General features: G+C 42.8%; 1 protein-coding gene and 2 pseudogenes across 1 annotated transcript; all 3 read right to left on the reverse strand.

Annotated features, from left to right (window-relative positions):
* Nucleotides 1-640: 640 nt before the first annotated feature.
* LOC101020750 lies at nucleotides 641-1699 on the reverse strand (annotated as a pseudogene).
* A 6936-nt stretch (nucleotides 1700-8635) lies between these two features.
* On the reverse strand, nucleotides 8636-10133 carry LOC101023680 (emerin). Its single transcript, XM_031656780.1, has 2 exons — nucleotides 9762-10133; nucleotides 8636-9547 (listed from the first exon to the last, which is right to left on the reverse strand). Exons 1-2 carry the CDS (start codon nucleotides 10024-10026, stop codon nucleotides 9036-9038), a joined length of 777 nt encoding a protein of 258 aa, XP_031512640.1. The 5' UTR covers nucleotides 10027-10133; the 3' UTR covers nucleotides 8636-9035.
* Nucleotides 10134-13412: 3279 nt separating this feature from the next.
* LOC101024028 lies at nucleotides 13413-15868 on the reverse strand (annotated as a pseudogene).
* Nucleotides 15869-16761: the final 893 nt, after the last annotated feature.

Below are 16761 nucleotides of genomic sequence, written 5' to 3' on the forward strand. Positions count from 1 at the left end.
CTTCACTCTTCTAGAAGTGCATCAATTGTTAGGCCCTTTTTCCATGGTTTGGAATAAAAGAGGCAGTGGTTAGAAATGTATCCCTCATGATAGGCTCTATAGCAGATTCTATTGTAAAGGCTATAGTTACACAACAGACTTTAAATTCTCATGTGAAAGTTATGTTAAATTAGAGAACTGGCTAAACAGAACAGTAGCTGTGCAGCTGCTGGCACTTGTGGCCTATGGAGAGATACATTAAATGTAGATTATAAAAATTCAGTTTTAGAGGATTCATGAAAAGACCACTTAGTTAAGCGAGTAGACTCTTCATCTAGCTCATTCTTTGATCTATTTGATTTTAGGAGGTTTGGTTTATGGGGACCTTGGGGAAGGAGCATACTTCAAACTCTTGGTATTATCCTCCAATAGTCAAAATAATAGTTTCCTTGGTGCACTGTGTTCTCTCAAAGATTTTTAAATGTTTACATGCAGAATGTCAAATGGTCTGTCTTCAACTAGAATGACGAGAGCTGAAAGAAATGTGCAACCATGAGGACAATATAACCTATGAATGACATGCTGAGACTGGAAACTCAAAATGATGGTAACTGAGAGTGGCACTAAGGCCTTAAGTTTTGTTTTTTGTTATTTTTTTAATCTTTTAATTGTCATTTTATAGCTCCCCACCACAGCTGCCCCCCACCCTTCCCTTCAATGATGACATTTGCAGGCTTCAGGGGACCAGGGAACAAAGCTGGCACCTGGCAGCCCCACCACACTGCCAGCCAAGGAGAACAAGTCAAAATTACAAATTATCACAACAATTAGTGCCTGTACTTGGGGGATCTGCAAATTGAGGAGATCCCTGCTCCTCATTGTACAGGGGTCTATTTGGCAGTGACCTTGCTCTGGAGACGATGATATTCCTTCAGCCTGAGGGAATTGATGGTGATGAACCCGGTGGCATCAATTGGCTCATAATCACCCTGCACGTTCATGCTCACCAGCTCCTCATTGTAGAGAGACAGTGGGGACTCCCAGCCGAGGGTGTACACCTGGCCCTTGAGGACGGACACCTGCACTTTCCCTTCCACTCACTTCTGGGACTTGGCGATGCAGTGGCGGACAAGTTCACACCCAGGGCTGTGCCAGAAACCAGTGTACCTCAGCTCAGCAAATTTTAAGCCCAGGCCTTGTTTGATTTCGCGCACTTCCTGGTCCATGGTGAAGGCCTCGATGTCTAAATGAGCGTGGAAAGGAATGGTGCCTGCTGGAGTCTCGTAGATACCTCGGGACTTCATTCCAATGAAGCAGTTCTCCACGATGGCAATACGGCCCATGCCGTGTATGCCTGCAACTTCATTCAGGTACATGAAGAGCTCCAAGGAGGTCTAGTGGGTGGTGCCATCCTTGATGTTGGTCACCTTCACGGGGACCCCTTTTTTGAACTCGATCTCGAGAATGTCAGGGGTGTTGGGGGCTTTGGCAGGGTCCTGGGTCTTTGTGTAGAGACTCGAGGCGCTTGGTTCTTGGAGTTCTCCAGGATTCCAGCCTCATAGCTGATGTGCATGAGGTTCTCATCCATCTTGACCCAGCTGTTTCTGTACCTCACTTCCGGTTTCTGTAAGTAATTTCCCCGGACGAGGCATCCCTAGGTTTCTCTGAATCTGCTGTGATTCTGAGGGCTGCCAGATTCATGAACTGTTCGTTGCTAAATTAAACTCTTTTAAATTTAAATTGGCTGAAGTTTTTCTTTTAACTATATTATATGTATAATATATACTGTTATACATTATTAATATATAACATATACTATTATACATTATTGTATTTTTATATATGTACTATTATATATTATATAATATATTAATATATAACAATAATTGTATATATTCCATATTTTATATAGTTTATATTTTTTATATGTTATGTATATAATTTCTTTCATTGAGAAATATGTATTTCTCTTTTGCCCTTCCACCACAGAACACATTATCTTAATTAGCTTCATAAAGTTTTTTAATTTTTTTATTTTTTGAGACAGGATTTTGCTCTTGTTGCCCAGGCTGGAGTGCAACGACATGATCTTGGCTCACTGCAACCTCCACCTCCTGGGTTCAAGTGATTCTTCTGCCTCAACCTCCTGAGTAGCTAGGATTACAGGTGCCCAATACCACGCCCAGCTAATTTTTTGTGTTTTCAGTAAAGCTGAGGTTTCACAATGTTGGCCAGTCTGGTTGCGAACTCCTGACCTCAGGTGATCCACTTGCCTTGGCCTCCCAAAGTGTTGGGATTATAGGCGTGAGCCACCATGCCCGGCCATGTAGCAAGTTTTAAACTGAAGTGTGAGTTCTCCAACTTTGTTCTTCTTTTTCAAGATTGTTTTAGCTATTCTGGGTCCCTTGCATTTTCATACACATTTCAGGATCACTTTGTCAATTTCTGCACAAAAGGCAGCCAGAATTTTGATAAAAATTACATTAAATCAGTAGATCAATTTGTTGGCTTTTTTTTTTTTTTTTTTTGAGACTGAGTCTGGCTCTGTCGCCCAGGCTGGAGTGCAGTGGCCGGATCTCAGCTCACTGCAAGCTCCGCCTCCCGGGTTTACGCCATTCTCCTGCCTCAGCCTCCGGAGTAGCTGGGACCACAGGCGCCCACCACCTCGCCCGGCTAGTTTTTTGTATTTTTTAGTAGAGACGGGGTTTCACCGTGTTAGCCAGGATGGTCTCGATCTCCTGACCTTGTGATCCGCCCGTCTCAGCCTCCCAAAGTGCTGGGATTACAGGCTTGAGCCACCGCGCCCGGCAATTTGTTGGCATTCTAATGCTATTTTAAAATATTAATATTAAAATATTGCCATTTATTTTATTCTAATTTTTGTGCCTTTTAACAATATTAAATCTGTCAATCTATTGACATAGGATATCTTTACATTTATCTTTAACATCTTTAATTTTTTATATTGACATTTTGCAGTTTTCAGTGTACAAGTATTACCCCTGTCTTTTGTTAAGTTTATTTGTTTTTTGTTTTTTTCAGGCAGGGTCTGGCTCTGTTGCTCAAGCTGGAGTGCAGTGGCATCATCAGAGCTCACTCCTATGGGCTCAAGTGATCCTCTCTCCTCAGCCTCCTGAGTAGCTAGGGCTATAGGCACATGCCACTGTGCCTGGTTAATTTTTAAATTTTTTGAAGAGAAAGGGTCTCACTATGTTGCTCAGACCAGTCTCAACCTCTTGGCCTCATGTGATCCTCCCACTTCAGCTTCCTAAAGGATTGGGATTACAGGCAAGAGCCACTGCTCCCAACCAAATTTATTCTTAAGTATTTTATTCTTTTTGATGCTATTGTAAATGGAACTGTTTACTTAGTTATGTTTTTGGATTGTTCATTGATAGGGTCTAGAAATACAACTGATTTTTATATATTGACCTTGTGTCAATACACTCTTACTAAACTTGTTTATGAGTTTGAATTGTTGTGTGTGTGGGGGGGGAGTGGGTGGGTACTTCTTAGTATTTTGTATATACAAGATCTTATCATCTCTGAATAAAAATATTTTTATTTTACTTTTCAATAAAGATATGTTTATTTCCTTTTCTTGCCTATTTGCCTTAGCTGGATCTCAAAATACGATGTTGTTATTGTTATTATTATTATTATTATTATTTTTTGAGATAGAGACTCACTCTGTTGCCCAGGCGGGATGGAGTGCAGTGGTACGATGTTGGCTTACTGCAACCCCTGCCTCCTGGGTTCAAGCAATTCTCCTGCCTCAGTCTCTCAAGTAGCTGGGATTACAGGCATATGCCACCATGCCCAGCTAATTTTTGTATTTTTATTTTTATTTATTTATATTTTTTGAGATGGAGTTTTGCTCTTGTCACACAAGCTGGAGTGCAATGGTGCAATCTCGGCTCGCTGCAGCATCTGCTTCCCAGGTTCAAGCAATTCTGCTGCCTCAACCTCCTGAGTAGCTGGGATTACAGGCACCTGCCACCACACCCAGCTAATTTTTGTATTTTTAGCAGAGACACGGTTTGGCCATGTTGGCCAGGCTGATCTCAAACTCCTGATATCAGGTGATCCACACACCTCGGCCTCCCAAAGTGCTGGGATTACAGGTGTGAGCCACCACACCTGGCCTGATGTTAAATATTAACAGCAATAGTGAAAGCAGACATTCTTGTCTTGTTCCTCACCCTTTGGTTATTCAGTAGTGTGTTGTTTAATTTTCACATATTTGTGGGAGTCCCAAATTTCCTTCTGTTATTGATTTCTAATTTCATTCCATTGTGATTGGAGAATATGCTTTGCATAATTTCAGTCCTTTTAAACATATTGAGGCTGGTTTTAGGCCTAATACATATTCTATCCTGACGTATGTCTCATGTGCTATTGACACAACATGTATGCTGCTTTTGTTCAGTGACGTGTTCCATAGATGTCTGTTGAGTCTACTTGGTTTATAGTGCTGTTCTCCTGTTTGCTTATTGATCTTCTGCTTTGTTGTTCTATTATTGAAAATGGGGTATTGAAGTCTCCAACTATTATTGTTGAATTGTCTATATCTTGATTCAATTATGTCAATTTTTGCTTTATGTATTTCGAGGCTCAGTTGTTAAGTGTATATATGTTTATAATTGTTATGTATTTCTGATTGACCCTTATCACTCTAAAATGTCCTTCTTTGTCTTCAGTAACAATTTTTCGTCTTGAAATCTATTTTGTCTGATATTAGCATAGCCACTCCAACTATCTTTTAGTTACTATTGCATGGTATATCTCTTTCCTTCCTTTTACCTTTAAATCTTTCCCTCCTTTTACCTTTAAACTCTATGTGTTTTTTAATCTAAAGTATGTCTCATTTAAAAGAAATAACAGCAAAAAAAGGAGAACTAAAGTATATCTTTTGTGGACCATGTATAGTTGGATCACATCTTCCTTTATCCCTTCCAGCAATATCTTCCTCTTCAGTGAATTTTTTTTTTTTTTTTAAAGATAGAGTGTTGTTCTTGTTGCCCAGGCTGGAGTGCAATGGTGCAATTTCAGCTCACTGCAACCTCCCAGGTTCAAGTGATTCTCCTGCCTCAGATTCCCAAGTAGCTGGGATTACAGGCATGTTCCACCACACCCGGCTAGTTTTGTATTTTTAGTAGAGACATGGTTTCACCATGTTGGCCAGGCTGGTTTCAAATCCCTGACCTCAGGTGATCCACCCGCCTCAGCCTCCCAAAGTTCTGGGATTACAGGTGTGAACCACTGTGCCTGGCCTTCATTGAAATATTTAGTCAGTTTACATTCAGTGTAATTACCAATGAGGTAGAATATGTCTGCCATTTTGCCTAAAGGGAACTTTAGTATTTCTTGTAGGGCAGATATTTGGTGATGAAATCTCTCAGTTTTTGTTTAACTGAAAATGTCTTAATTTCTCCTTTATTTTTGCAGGATAGTTTTGCTGAATATAGAACTCTTGATTGATAGTCTTTCTTTTAGCAGTGAATATGTTATCCCAGGACTTTCTGGCTTCCAGGGTTTCTTTTTTCTTTTTACTTTTTTTTGAGATGGAGTTTCACTCTTATTGCCCTGGCTAGAGTACAATGGCGCAATCTTGGCTCACTGCAACCTCTGCCTCCCGGGTTCAAGTGATTCTCCTGCCTCAACCTCCCAAGTAGCTGGGATTACAGGCATGCGCCACTACACCTGACTAATTTTGTATTTTTAGTAGAGTCAGGGTTTCTCCATGTTGGTCAGGGTGGTCTTGAACTCCCGACCCCAGGTGATCCACCCACCTCCGCCTCCCAAAGTGCTGGGACTACAGGTATGAGCCACCATGCCTGGGCTTGGCTTCCAAGGTTTCTGATGAGAAATCAGTTGTTAATTTTACTTAAGAACACTTGTAAGCCGGGCGCGGTGGCTCACGCCTGTAATCCCAGCACTTTGGGAGGCCGAGGTGGGCAGATCACAAGGTCAGGAGATCGAGACCACGGTGAAACCCCGTCTCTACTAAAAATACAAAAAATTAGCTGGGAGCGGTGGCGGGCACCTGTGGTCCCAGCTACTCAGGAGGCTGAGGCGGGAGAATGGCGTGAACCCAGGAGGCGGAGCTTGCAGTGAGCCAAGATCACGCCACTGCACTCCAGCCTGGGTGAGAGCGAGACTACATCTCAAAAAATAAAAATAAAAACAAAGCAAAACAAAAAAAAAGAACACTTGTAGTAATGAGTTGCTTTTCTCTTGCTGCTTTCAAGACTCTCTTTGTCTTTTGATAATTTTGGTTTGTTTGTTTGTTTGTTTAAATAGAGATAGGGGTTTGCTCTGTTGCTCAGGCCGGAGTGCAGTGTCTCTATCATAGCTCACTGTAGTCTGGAATTGATCCTCATGCCTAAGCCTTCCAAGTAGCTAGGACTACTGGCACATGCCACCATACTCAGCTAATTTATTTATATTTATATTTTTTGTAGAGTTGAGGGTCTTGCTATGTTGACCAGGCTGGTTCCAAACTACTGGCCTCAAGTGATCCTTTTGCCTTGGTCGCCCAACATGCTGAGATTATAGGTGTGAGACAACATGCTTAGTCTCTTTTAACAGTTTTTGTATGACAAGTCAAGGTGTGGATCCCTTTTAGTTTATCCTACTGGGAGTTTATTTTCTTGGATGTGATGACTTTTGTTTGTTGTTGCTTTGTTTCTTTCTAATTTGAAAGGTTTTTGGCCATTATTTGTTTGAATATTCTCTCTGACCATTTTTTCTGTCTTTTCCTTCTGACACTTCCATTATGTGTATGTTGACACACTTTATGGTTTTCCATACATCTCTGAGGACCTTGGTTTTTTTTCCTTCAGTTCCTCAGAATAAGTAATCTCCTCAGTTATTCTGTCTTCAAGTTCTTAGATTCTTTGTTTGGCTTATTTTTGTTTGTTTGTTTTAGAGCAATAGAGTCTTGCCAAAGGGCCCAGGCTGGACTAAAACTCTTGGCTCAAGTGATGTTCCTGCTAAAGCCTACCAGGTAGTTGGGACTAGAGGTGTGTGCCACTGTGCCTGACTGAGTTCTTGGATTCTTTCATATTCTGCTGAAATCTGCTGTTAAGTTTATCCAGTGATTTTTCATTTCAGTTATTTTACTTTTCAACTTCAGAATTTCTGTTTGTTCCTTTTTTAATTAATTAATTTTTTTAAAAGTTGACAAAAAATTATATATAGTGTATAAAATGTTTTGAAATATGTACACACTGTGGAATGACTAAATTGAGCTCATTCACATATGCATTACCTCACATACTGATTGTTTTTTGTGGTAAGAACACTGAAAGTATATTCTCAGCAATTTTCAAGAATACAGTGCATTGTTACTAACCCCAGTCACCATGTTGTATAATAGATCTCTGGAGCAGGGTTTGTCATTGTTGCTAGTTGTTGCTATTGTTTTGTTTAGTGACTTTCCTGGACTAATTCTGTAAAGTCTGTATTCTTTGTAATGTAAAGTCTCTGTTCAATTAGCTTAATGGCCAGTTAATGATGGAACACAGATTTCCTCAACTATCTTGAATGAATAAGTCTTCCAAATTTTGTTGATTCACTTGGTATTGGGGTATAGTTTCAATTCTCTCTCAGGCAGTTTACATCTCTCTTTAGCCTTCATTTCTTGCTTAGGAAAAGCCTTAATATCAGCCAGAGGCAAGAAGACATTGGGGTCTTCTCAGGTCTCTTCTGGGCATGCACACATCATGTGCATGGCCTAATAGATTCCTAGGATTGCATCAGAGCTTTCCAAATCTCCCAGTGAACATCTTATTCTTCAGTTTTTTTCCTTTAAGTTTTTCATCAGCATCTTGTTATCCCCAACTGTTAGCAACACCTCTGGCAGTTTTGATATTAAACAACTGCCGATGATTGTTTTCAACAAATGTCACATGGATAGGACTATTCACAGAGACTGAGCTGTAACCAATATTCAGACCAATAAAGACAAGCTCTGAGAATAGAACTTTTCATCGAGCTGCCAGACAAGTCAAATAATGACAGTCCTCTGGGATTGAGGCTTTCCTGGAGTTCCAAGTCCATTCTTCCCCCTCCAGTAGTTGCTAGTCTGCTGCTTTTCATAGCTATTGTAATAGCATAGCTATTGGATTGTAATACTACTTTGAAGAGGATGAAGAGGAGTTAGAATTCTTAAAAACCAAATCTCATTGTTCTTACCAAGATTCAGCCATTTTTCTTGACTAAACACTGCTCACATTGCTGCAAACTTGTGTTTAATTTCTAGAGTCTAAAAAATTAAAAAATTTAATTCTGATGGGTTGTGGAGATCTTATTGCTTTTATAGTGTAGCAAATTTTTGGAAGTCCTTATTCTACCATTCTGAAAGTTGGAAAGATCTCCAGCTTTCATTTGTTTTTTGTTACTATGTTGTATTATTTTATATTCTTTTACTTTTATTCTATGTGTGCCTTTGTTTTATTTTTTTTTCAAGTTTTCACACATAGCGTTGATTGTGTCTTTATTTTAAAATGAGTTTCCTTCTTCCCTGTTGAAGTTATTAAAATAAATGAATAAATAAATAGAGTTTCTTGAAAGTAGATAGTATGTAATTGGATCATCCTTTTTTATCCAATTTGATAATCTCTGCTTTTTTTTTTTTTTTTTTTTTTTTTTAAAAATAAATGGGGTTTTTATTGTGTGTCCACGAAAACAAAGGGTGGCCTTTGGTTAATCCCCCCCAACAAGATGACAAAAAGGAGGCATGCATGACAACAAGAACCATGTTCTCCTCTGACTGAGCGAGGCCTTGCCCTCCTGGACCCTAAGAATTACAGGCAAGCAGGGCCAGGAGGCTGCCGAAGAAAGCACACTCAGGCCCCCATGGAGGGCCTGAATCTGCTGCCTCCCTGGTGGGACAAGGCAGGGGGAGCAAGCACTACTCTGGGCTAGGCCCAGCGCCCCCCAAGCACAACACATAAAAGCCCCTGCCCCTGCCCCCACACCCACCCCCACCCCCACTGCTAAGGCAGTCAGGCAGGACTTCCCCAGAAGACCTGGCTCTGAAGCCCAGACCCTCATGGCTCCCTCTGGAAAGGGTTGCCTTCCTCAGCCTGCATGAAGTAGTAAATGAAAAAGAGGACGATCACAAAGACCAGGAAAAGCAGCAGCTGGCCCCAGAGCGGGACCTGGTGATCCTGGCCCAGCCCAGCCCCAGGAGCATGGTTTTCAGGCCGGATGGCACGGCGGGTGAGCCATGAAGAGGAAGATGATGAGGAGGACATAGAAGAGGTGGAGGAGGAAGTAGGATAATAGGACAGGTCCAGGGAGCTCCTGGAGGCTGAAACAGGGCGGTAGTGCGCGATGCTCTGGTAGGCACTGTCCCGGCCGTACATGGGGCGTTCCCTATCCTTGCACTCCTCTTCAGAAGACGACAAAAGGTCGTCATCACGCACCTGGTGGTGGAAAGTATCAGCATCTGGGAGTGAAGTCACAGACTGGCGGAAGCCCCTGGACGGGCCCGCAGACTCGGGCTCCCCATAAGTCCTGGTAGTGAAGTAGCTCTCTTCATAGTAGTCGTCATTGTAGCCTTGGGAAGGGGGGCAGCGGTAGCAGAGGGGGCATCGGTGTGCCCCGCCTGGCCCGATGGCCCTAATCTGAATCCCATTTCGGGACCTGTGACAGTTTCTCCCTCCTAAGGCTGCTGGAGTGGTTGGGACTGAGGTCTCAGGTCCTCCCTGTGAGCGGGGTCCCTGACGCAGTCGGGTGAAGGTGCCAGCGTGCCCACCCAACCCCTGCCTTACCCTTGCTCTGGTAGAGTAAGGCGTCCTCTTTCTTGGGAAGATCATACATATCTGAATCCCCTGACGTCGAATTCAAGTCAGAGAAGCGATAAGAGGAGGCAGCGGACGAGCCGGGGGGCGAGAGCCGCCGCCTCTGGGTCTCATACTCGAAGATCTTCTGCTCGTAAAGCCTACGAGTTGATCCTACTACAGGCCCGTGCGGGATGTTGTACCGGCGCAGCAAGGCGGTCAGCTCGGTATTTGAAAGATCTGCGTAGTCGTCCATGGCGGGTGCGGGCTCGGGCGGAGGCCTGGCGGCGGCCCGGGCCTACCAAAACCGGCCGAGCAACGGCTGCCTAGGAGCACGGCAGGGGCGGCACGAGTGCATCGGGCATCTCTGCTTTTTAATTGCATGTTTAGAGGATTTAATTTGACTTACTTATTTATTTTATTTTATTTTATTTTATTTTATTTGTTTTTCAAGATGGAGTTTTGCTCTCGTTGCCCAGGCTGGATTGCAATAGTGTGATCTCGACTCACTGCAACCTCCGCCTCCTGGCTTCAAGCGATTCTCCTGCCTTAGTCCTGAGTAGCTGGGATTACAGGCATGTACCACCATGCCTCACTCATTTTGTATTTTTAGTAGAGATGGGGTTTCTCCATGTTGGTCAGGCTGGCCTTGAACTCCCAACCTCAGGTGATCCACCTGCCTCGGCCTCCCAAAGTGCTGGGATTATAGGCGTGAGCCACCACATCCAGCTGACTTAATTTTGTTTTTTAGAAGATTTAATTTGAAATTGTTTATTAATGTTGTAAAACATAAAGCTACTCGCTCTATTTTCTTTCCATTTGTTCTATCTATTCTTTGTTCTCGCTCTCTTCTTTTTGACTTCTTTTAGATTGAGTGTTTTTTATACTTCCATTTTATCTTTTTCATTGCCTTATAAGCTATACTACTTTCAGTTTTCTCCTTGTTTTTTTGTTTTGTTTTTAGTGGCTGCTTTATGGTCTTTAATATACACCTTCTACTTATCATTGTCTACTTTGAAGTAAAATTATACTATTTCACAAATAGTATTAGAACACATGGCAGTGTACTTTTTTTTTCTCCTCTCTTGGCTTTTGCCCTATTGCTGTCATGTAATGTCTATACATGTTATAAGCTCCATATTTCAATTTGTTATTTTCATTTTCATACTCTGTTACCTTTTTTTTTTTTTTTTTTTTTTGAGATGGAGTCTTGCACTGTCACCCAGGCTGGAGTACAGTTGCACCATCTTGGCTCATTGCAACTTCCGCCTCCTGGGTTCAAGTGATTCTCCTGCCTCAGCCTCTCTAGTAGCTATGATTGCAGGCACGTGCCACCACACCCAGCTAATTTTTGTATTTTTAGTAGAGACGGGGTTTCACCAGGTTGGCCAGGCTGGCTGGTCTCGAAGTCCTGTTGCGTGATTCACCCACCTCGGCATCCCAAAGTGCTGGGATTACAGGTGTGAGCCACCGTGCCCCACCCTACCTTTTTTAAAAATTGTAAAAATAATTTTTAAAGTTCTTTTATATTTGCCCACATATTTACCATTTCCAGTGCTCTTCATGTTTTGGGGGTAGATTCAGATTTTTTTTTTTTTGACAGAATCTTGCACTCTCACCCAGGCTGGAGTGCAGTGGTGTGATCTCGGCTCACTGCAACCTCCACCTCCTGGATTCAAGCAATTCCCCTGCCTCAGCCTCCCGAGTAGCTGGGATTACAGGTGTGCACCACCATGCCCAGCTAATTTTTGTGTTTTTAGTAGAGGTGGGGTTTTACCCTGTTGGCCAGCTTGGTTTTGAACTTCAGACCTCGTGATCTGCCCACCTTGGCCTCCCAAAGTGCTGGGATTACAGGCATGAGCCACTGCGCCTGGCCAGATTCAGATTTTCATTTCATAATATGTTCCTTCTACCTGGTGACTTTCTTCAAATTCTTTTTTTTTTTTTTTTTTGAGACAGGGTCTCACTCTGTCATCCAGGCTGGAGTGCAGTGGCATGATCATAGCTCTCTTCAGCCTTGACCTTCCTGGGCTCGGATGATCCTCCTACCTCAGCCTGCAAAGTAGCTGGGACTACACGTGTGCAACACCATGCCTTGCCTGGATAATTTTTGTATTTTATGTAGAGACGAGGTTTCACCATGTTGCCCAGGCTGGTCTTGAATTTCTGGGCCCAAGTGATCCACCCACCTCAGCCTCCCAAAGCTCTGAGATTACAGGTGTGAGCCACCATGCCCAGGCTCTTTCACATTCTTTTTTTTTTTTCTTTTTATAAACTTATAGTTTTATTAAGACAAAAACTGACAGTGTGGTATGAAGTTTACATTTAAAAAAAGTTTTCACAGAAATCTAACACATGCCTAAAAAGGTTTTACAATGTAGTTCTAGATGCAAGTCTAGGCAATATCAAGAACTGATGGATCTCATAACTCAGGACAGAGCATTTTGGATATCAGTTACTTCTTAGGATTTTTTAAAAAATGGTATTGTTGGCTGGGCAGGTGGCTCACGCCTGTAATCCCAGCACTTTCGGAGGCTGAAGCAGGTGGGTCACGAGGTCAAGAGATCGAGACCATCCTGGCCAACAATGGTGAAATCTCATCTCTACTAAAAATACAAAAATTAGCTGGGCATGGTGGTGGGTGCCTGTAGTCCCAGCTACTCAGGAGGCTGAGGCAGGAGAATTGCTTGAACCCAGGAGGCAGAGGTTGCAGTGAGCCGAGATCATGCCACAGCACTCCAGCCTGGTGACAGAGCAAGACTCCATCTAAAAAGTAAAAATAATAAAAAAAAGGTTTTGTTTGTTTTTTTGTGTGTGTTTTAAAGTGAACCACTGCCCAGTATGAAAGTTTAATCTTCTCCTAGGACCAACGCTTTTGAAATCACTCAACTCGAATCAATTCAGTGGAACTTGTGCTGTCAGTGACTGAACCCTGCCAGCAATGGTTTCAGAGTTCAAAGGTCAAAAAAGGGATCTGCTCCAAGAGTTCTCCCCACTAAGAGTATGGACCCTTGCTTTCCCTACTGTCTTATCTCCTCTACCACCCTCTTCCCCTTCCCCAACACCTCAGCCAGTGGCTTCAACAAGGTGATATTTATAACTTCATTATTGGAAAGAAAAGGGTCTTCTGTCTAATTTCGGGAATTAGCCCCTCTGAGACAGAATGATCTGCTCATATTGTATACTCTCCAATAAAAGACCTTCCCTCCTCAGTCAATTTCCATCTCCAAAATGGCAATTTTGGTAGTTTACCAACTAGCGTATCCTTTGCGGTGAACAGCATCAGGTTTAGGCAGGGAACATCTTGGCTTATATAGGTTTCAGACATTCACAGCCTTTTTTTTTTTCCATTTAAAAAACTTTATTTAAATGGAGACAATTCGTCAAATGATTGGAAAATAAATAATGAAAAATAGTTCTTTAGGGTCTTCTGGTGAGGTGGAGGAACACACCAAACTGCACTGGCCCTGTCAGGGGACAGACACCCTTGTGGGGTCAGGCTCAGCCCTCTGAGTGGCATGAGGTCCTGCAGGTGGCGGGGCCCTCACACTCCAGCCCCCTGCCTGGTGACCCACCCTGGGCCTAGGGATTCACAGCTTTTAATCATAGTCCTTATTTATGATGCCAATGACATTTCTTTCAAAGGTAAAATATTCTGGACATAGAAGCAAATCATTAGTTGTCTGTTCTTTCCATTGCTTCACCATTTCCCCTATCAAGCACCAAATTTTTATCAAAATGATGCTACCCATCTCCCTTCCTCTTCTCCCCATCCCTCCCTCCCCCAAATAATACATCAGTAATAGCCAAAAACTGCACACATGCTATGCTGTAACAATGCAGTTAACACTATTGGGAAGTAGGCTGTGGGCTGTGGAGATGCTCTTTGAAGATCTACAGTATTTTTATTTGCTCTCCTACACACCCAACTCTACAAGTGTTGTCCTTCACAGAAGGCCCTTTGCTTTTCTCAGCAAAATGAAGAATAGACTGCCTTGAAACACTTATCACCTTTCCCCTCCACTGGGATGGGCCTGCAAACTCTACAGCTTGGAATGGCTGTAAAGCACTTGGGCTGCTGTAGGGCACAGAAACTATACTGGCTCTTCAAAGGACATTTTCTCAAGCCACCTCTATGCTGTCAAGACAAGTAGAACTCCTTCCCTTCCCACTGGAAACCCACATTCAGATGTGACAGGGGCTGGTACTCAGGAGAGTCAATTATTGTCATCTTTTTTGTCATCCTCTTTCTTGGGGTAGGAATGCCTTTCCTCATAGAAAGATATGACAACCTGTGGGCTCTTGACATTGGCTTCCTTGCCAGGAAACAGGTCAGCCTCATCAGAGTTTCTTCATTCCACTGGGAACATGAGCTCTCCACTGAAGTCTGTAGCTCCAATAATCTGCTCTGGCATCAAACTTCCAGCAAAGTCTCATGGCTTTTCTGACCCTTCTTTCTTCTTCTTCGGTTTGCTCTCCTCTCCCTTTAAAGCAGGAGATGTAAAAAAAAAAAAAAAAAAAAAAAAAAAAAACCAAAAACCAAAAACAAAAAAAAAACAAGTTTTCTGTATGGGCTGACTCACTCCAAGGCCCAGTAATAAGCAAGTCTCTGTCAGGGCTCTCATAGTGCTATCAGCAGAGCCAGAGCCCAGAAGGAATGGGCTCCAGGAGCAGGGATGAGAAAAACAAGTTCTTCTTATCAGTTTCCCCTTTTTAAAATTCTCTCCCCATACCATTATTCTTTGTTCTGCTCTCCTAACTATTTTTGTAACTATCTCTGCAAGTTGGTAAGGATTTTGTAAGTACCTGTTTTCCCATCTGCGCAGTATGGCAAAGGTCACAAGACATGCCTGAGTTTCAACATCTGTCACTGTTTGATAAACTGCCTTTGTTCTGCTTCTGTAAGCTTGCTTGCCCGCCCTGCAGGTTTCACACCACTAGCTGACCAACCCCCTTCGGATGCATGTATAAAAGTCAAGCCCTGTCTTTGTTTGGGGTTCACTCTTTGGATGTTAATCCGCTGGGCTGGTGCACCTAAATAAATCCTCCTGAGTCACCCATTGGTCGCTCCTGTCCCTTTAATTCTCACAACACCTTATCTTCAAAATCATCAGCTTTGGGCTTGCCTCCCTCTGATTTATCTGTCTCATGTGTTATTTTCTGTGACTGCAGAAACTCAGCAATGAGGTCAGGGCAATCCAAGTTCTCTTCTGGTTCCCATGTGTAGTCCTCATTGAGAGCCCCTTCCACTTTAGGAGCTACTCTACTTTTCCCTTTACCACTCCAGAGTTGAGAACTTTTTCCACCACAAATTCCTCTTCCTCCACTTCTAGAACCTCCTCCACTTTCCTCTTGTTTTGTTTTTTCCTCATAGTGCCCGCTAGCTTTCTGGTGTAAAGGGTGACACTACTCAGAGCAGTGCCCAAGAGTCCAAGAGGAATTGGTGCCACACTACTGGCACATCGTGGTGTGTTGGCAGAGGGAGTGGCGCCCAGGAAAGCAGCAAGCCAGGTGGCCACAGTGGAGCCCCTCCCTGAAGTGGCCTACTGTAGGTCCTGGCCAAGGGCCCTTCCCTTAGCCAAACAAAAGAACCTCACACTCTGTGCTGCCCACCTCCCACCCTCTTTCAACATTCTTTTTGTTCAAGTGTGTTGGTTAATTCTTCCAGGTTTTGTATGCTGAAAAACTTGTGTCCTATGTTTTTGAAAATTTTTCTCCGGGAATATAATTCTAGGTTGACAATTGTCTTCTAGTACTTTAACTATATTGCTTCACTCTCTTCTAGGCTTGCATTACTTGCAGCAAAAATCTTTTGCTATTTTTTATATTCTGTATGTAAGTTCTCTTTTTTCCTTTGGCTGATTTTAAAATTTAAATTTTTCTTCTCATAAGTAGTTCTAAGCAATTTGAATATGGCATACTGGCATACTGGCATACTACTTTTGTTGCTATTACTTGGGCTGGGGGTTCATTGACCTTCTTAGATCCATGGATTTATACTTTTCATCAATTTAGAATTTTTCTCTTTTTTTGAGACAGAGTCTCATTCTGTCGCCCAGGCTGGAGTACAGTGGTGTGATCACAGCTTACTGCAGCCTCCACCTCCCAGGTTCAAGCAATTCCCCTGTCTCAGCCTCCCAAGTAGCTGGGACTACAGGTGCATGCCACCATGCCTGGCTAATTTTTTGTATTTTTCGTAGAGACAGGGTTTTGCCATGTTGGCCAGGCTAGTCTTGAACTCCTGGCCTCAAGTGATCTGCCTGCCTCAGACTTCCAAAGTGTTGGGATTATAGGCATGAGCCACCATTCCGGGCCTATTTAGAAAATTTTTATCTATTAGTCTTTCAAATATTTTTTCTGCCTACCCCTCACTTTTTCTGGGACTGCAATTACGTGCATATTAGGTCACTTGAAGTTTTCACACATCTCACCAATGTTTTGTATACCTTTTTCCGTGATCTATTTCCTTCTGCATGTTTATTTGTATAGTTCCCATGCCTTCAAATTCTGTAATCATTTTTTTCTGTAGTGTCTAATCAGCTATTAATCCTGTTACAGGCTGAACTGTGGCTCCAAAAGTCCATATGCTGAAGCTCTAACTCCCCATGTGACCGTATTTGGAGAAAGGATCTTTATAGAGGCTACGAAGGTTGCAAGAAGTCAGAAGGGCACATCCTAATCAAATAGGACTGGTGTCCTTATGAGAAGAGAAGGAGACACTTCTGTGTGTGTGCACCCAGATAAACAAACATGTGAGGACACAGCAAGAAGCTGGCTGTCTACAAGCCCAGGATAGAAGCCTCACAATAAACCAACCCTGGCACCTTGATCTTGAACTTTCAACATCCAAAACTAAACTTCTGGCCAGGTGCAGTGGCTCATGCCTGTAATCCCAGCACTTTGGGAGGCCGAGGTGGGTGGATCGCTTGAGCTCAAGAGTTCAAGACCAGCTTGGGCAACATGCCAAACCCCATCTCTACCAAAAATATAA

The sequence above is a fragment of the Papio anubis genome, chromosome 1, assembly GCF_008728515.1.
Source record: "Papio anubis isolate 15944 chromosome 1, Panubis1.0, whole genome shotgun sequence".
Taxonomy (NCBI): domain Eukaryota; kingdom Metazoa; phylum Chordata; class Mammalia; order Primates; family Cercopithecidae; genus Papio; species Papio anubis.

What these genes read in the sequence shown, in the direction of transcription:
- LOC101023680 (XM_031656780.1), bottom strand. Translation starts at nt 10,026, where the DNA reads ATGGACGACTACGCAGATCTTTCAAATACCGAGCTGACCGCCTTGCTG. An exon ending in CTTACTCTACCAGAGCAAGG is followed by an intron (nt 9,548 to 9,761) that starts GTAAGGCAGGGG and finishes CCCCTTCCCAAG; the next exon opens with GCTACAATGACGACTACTAT.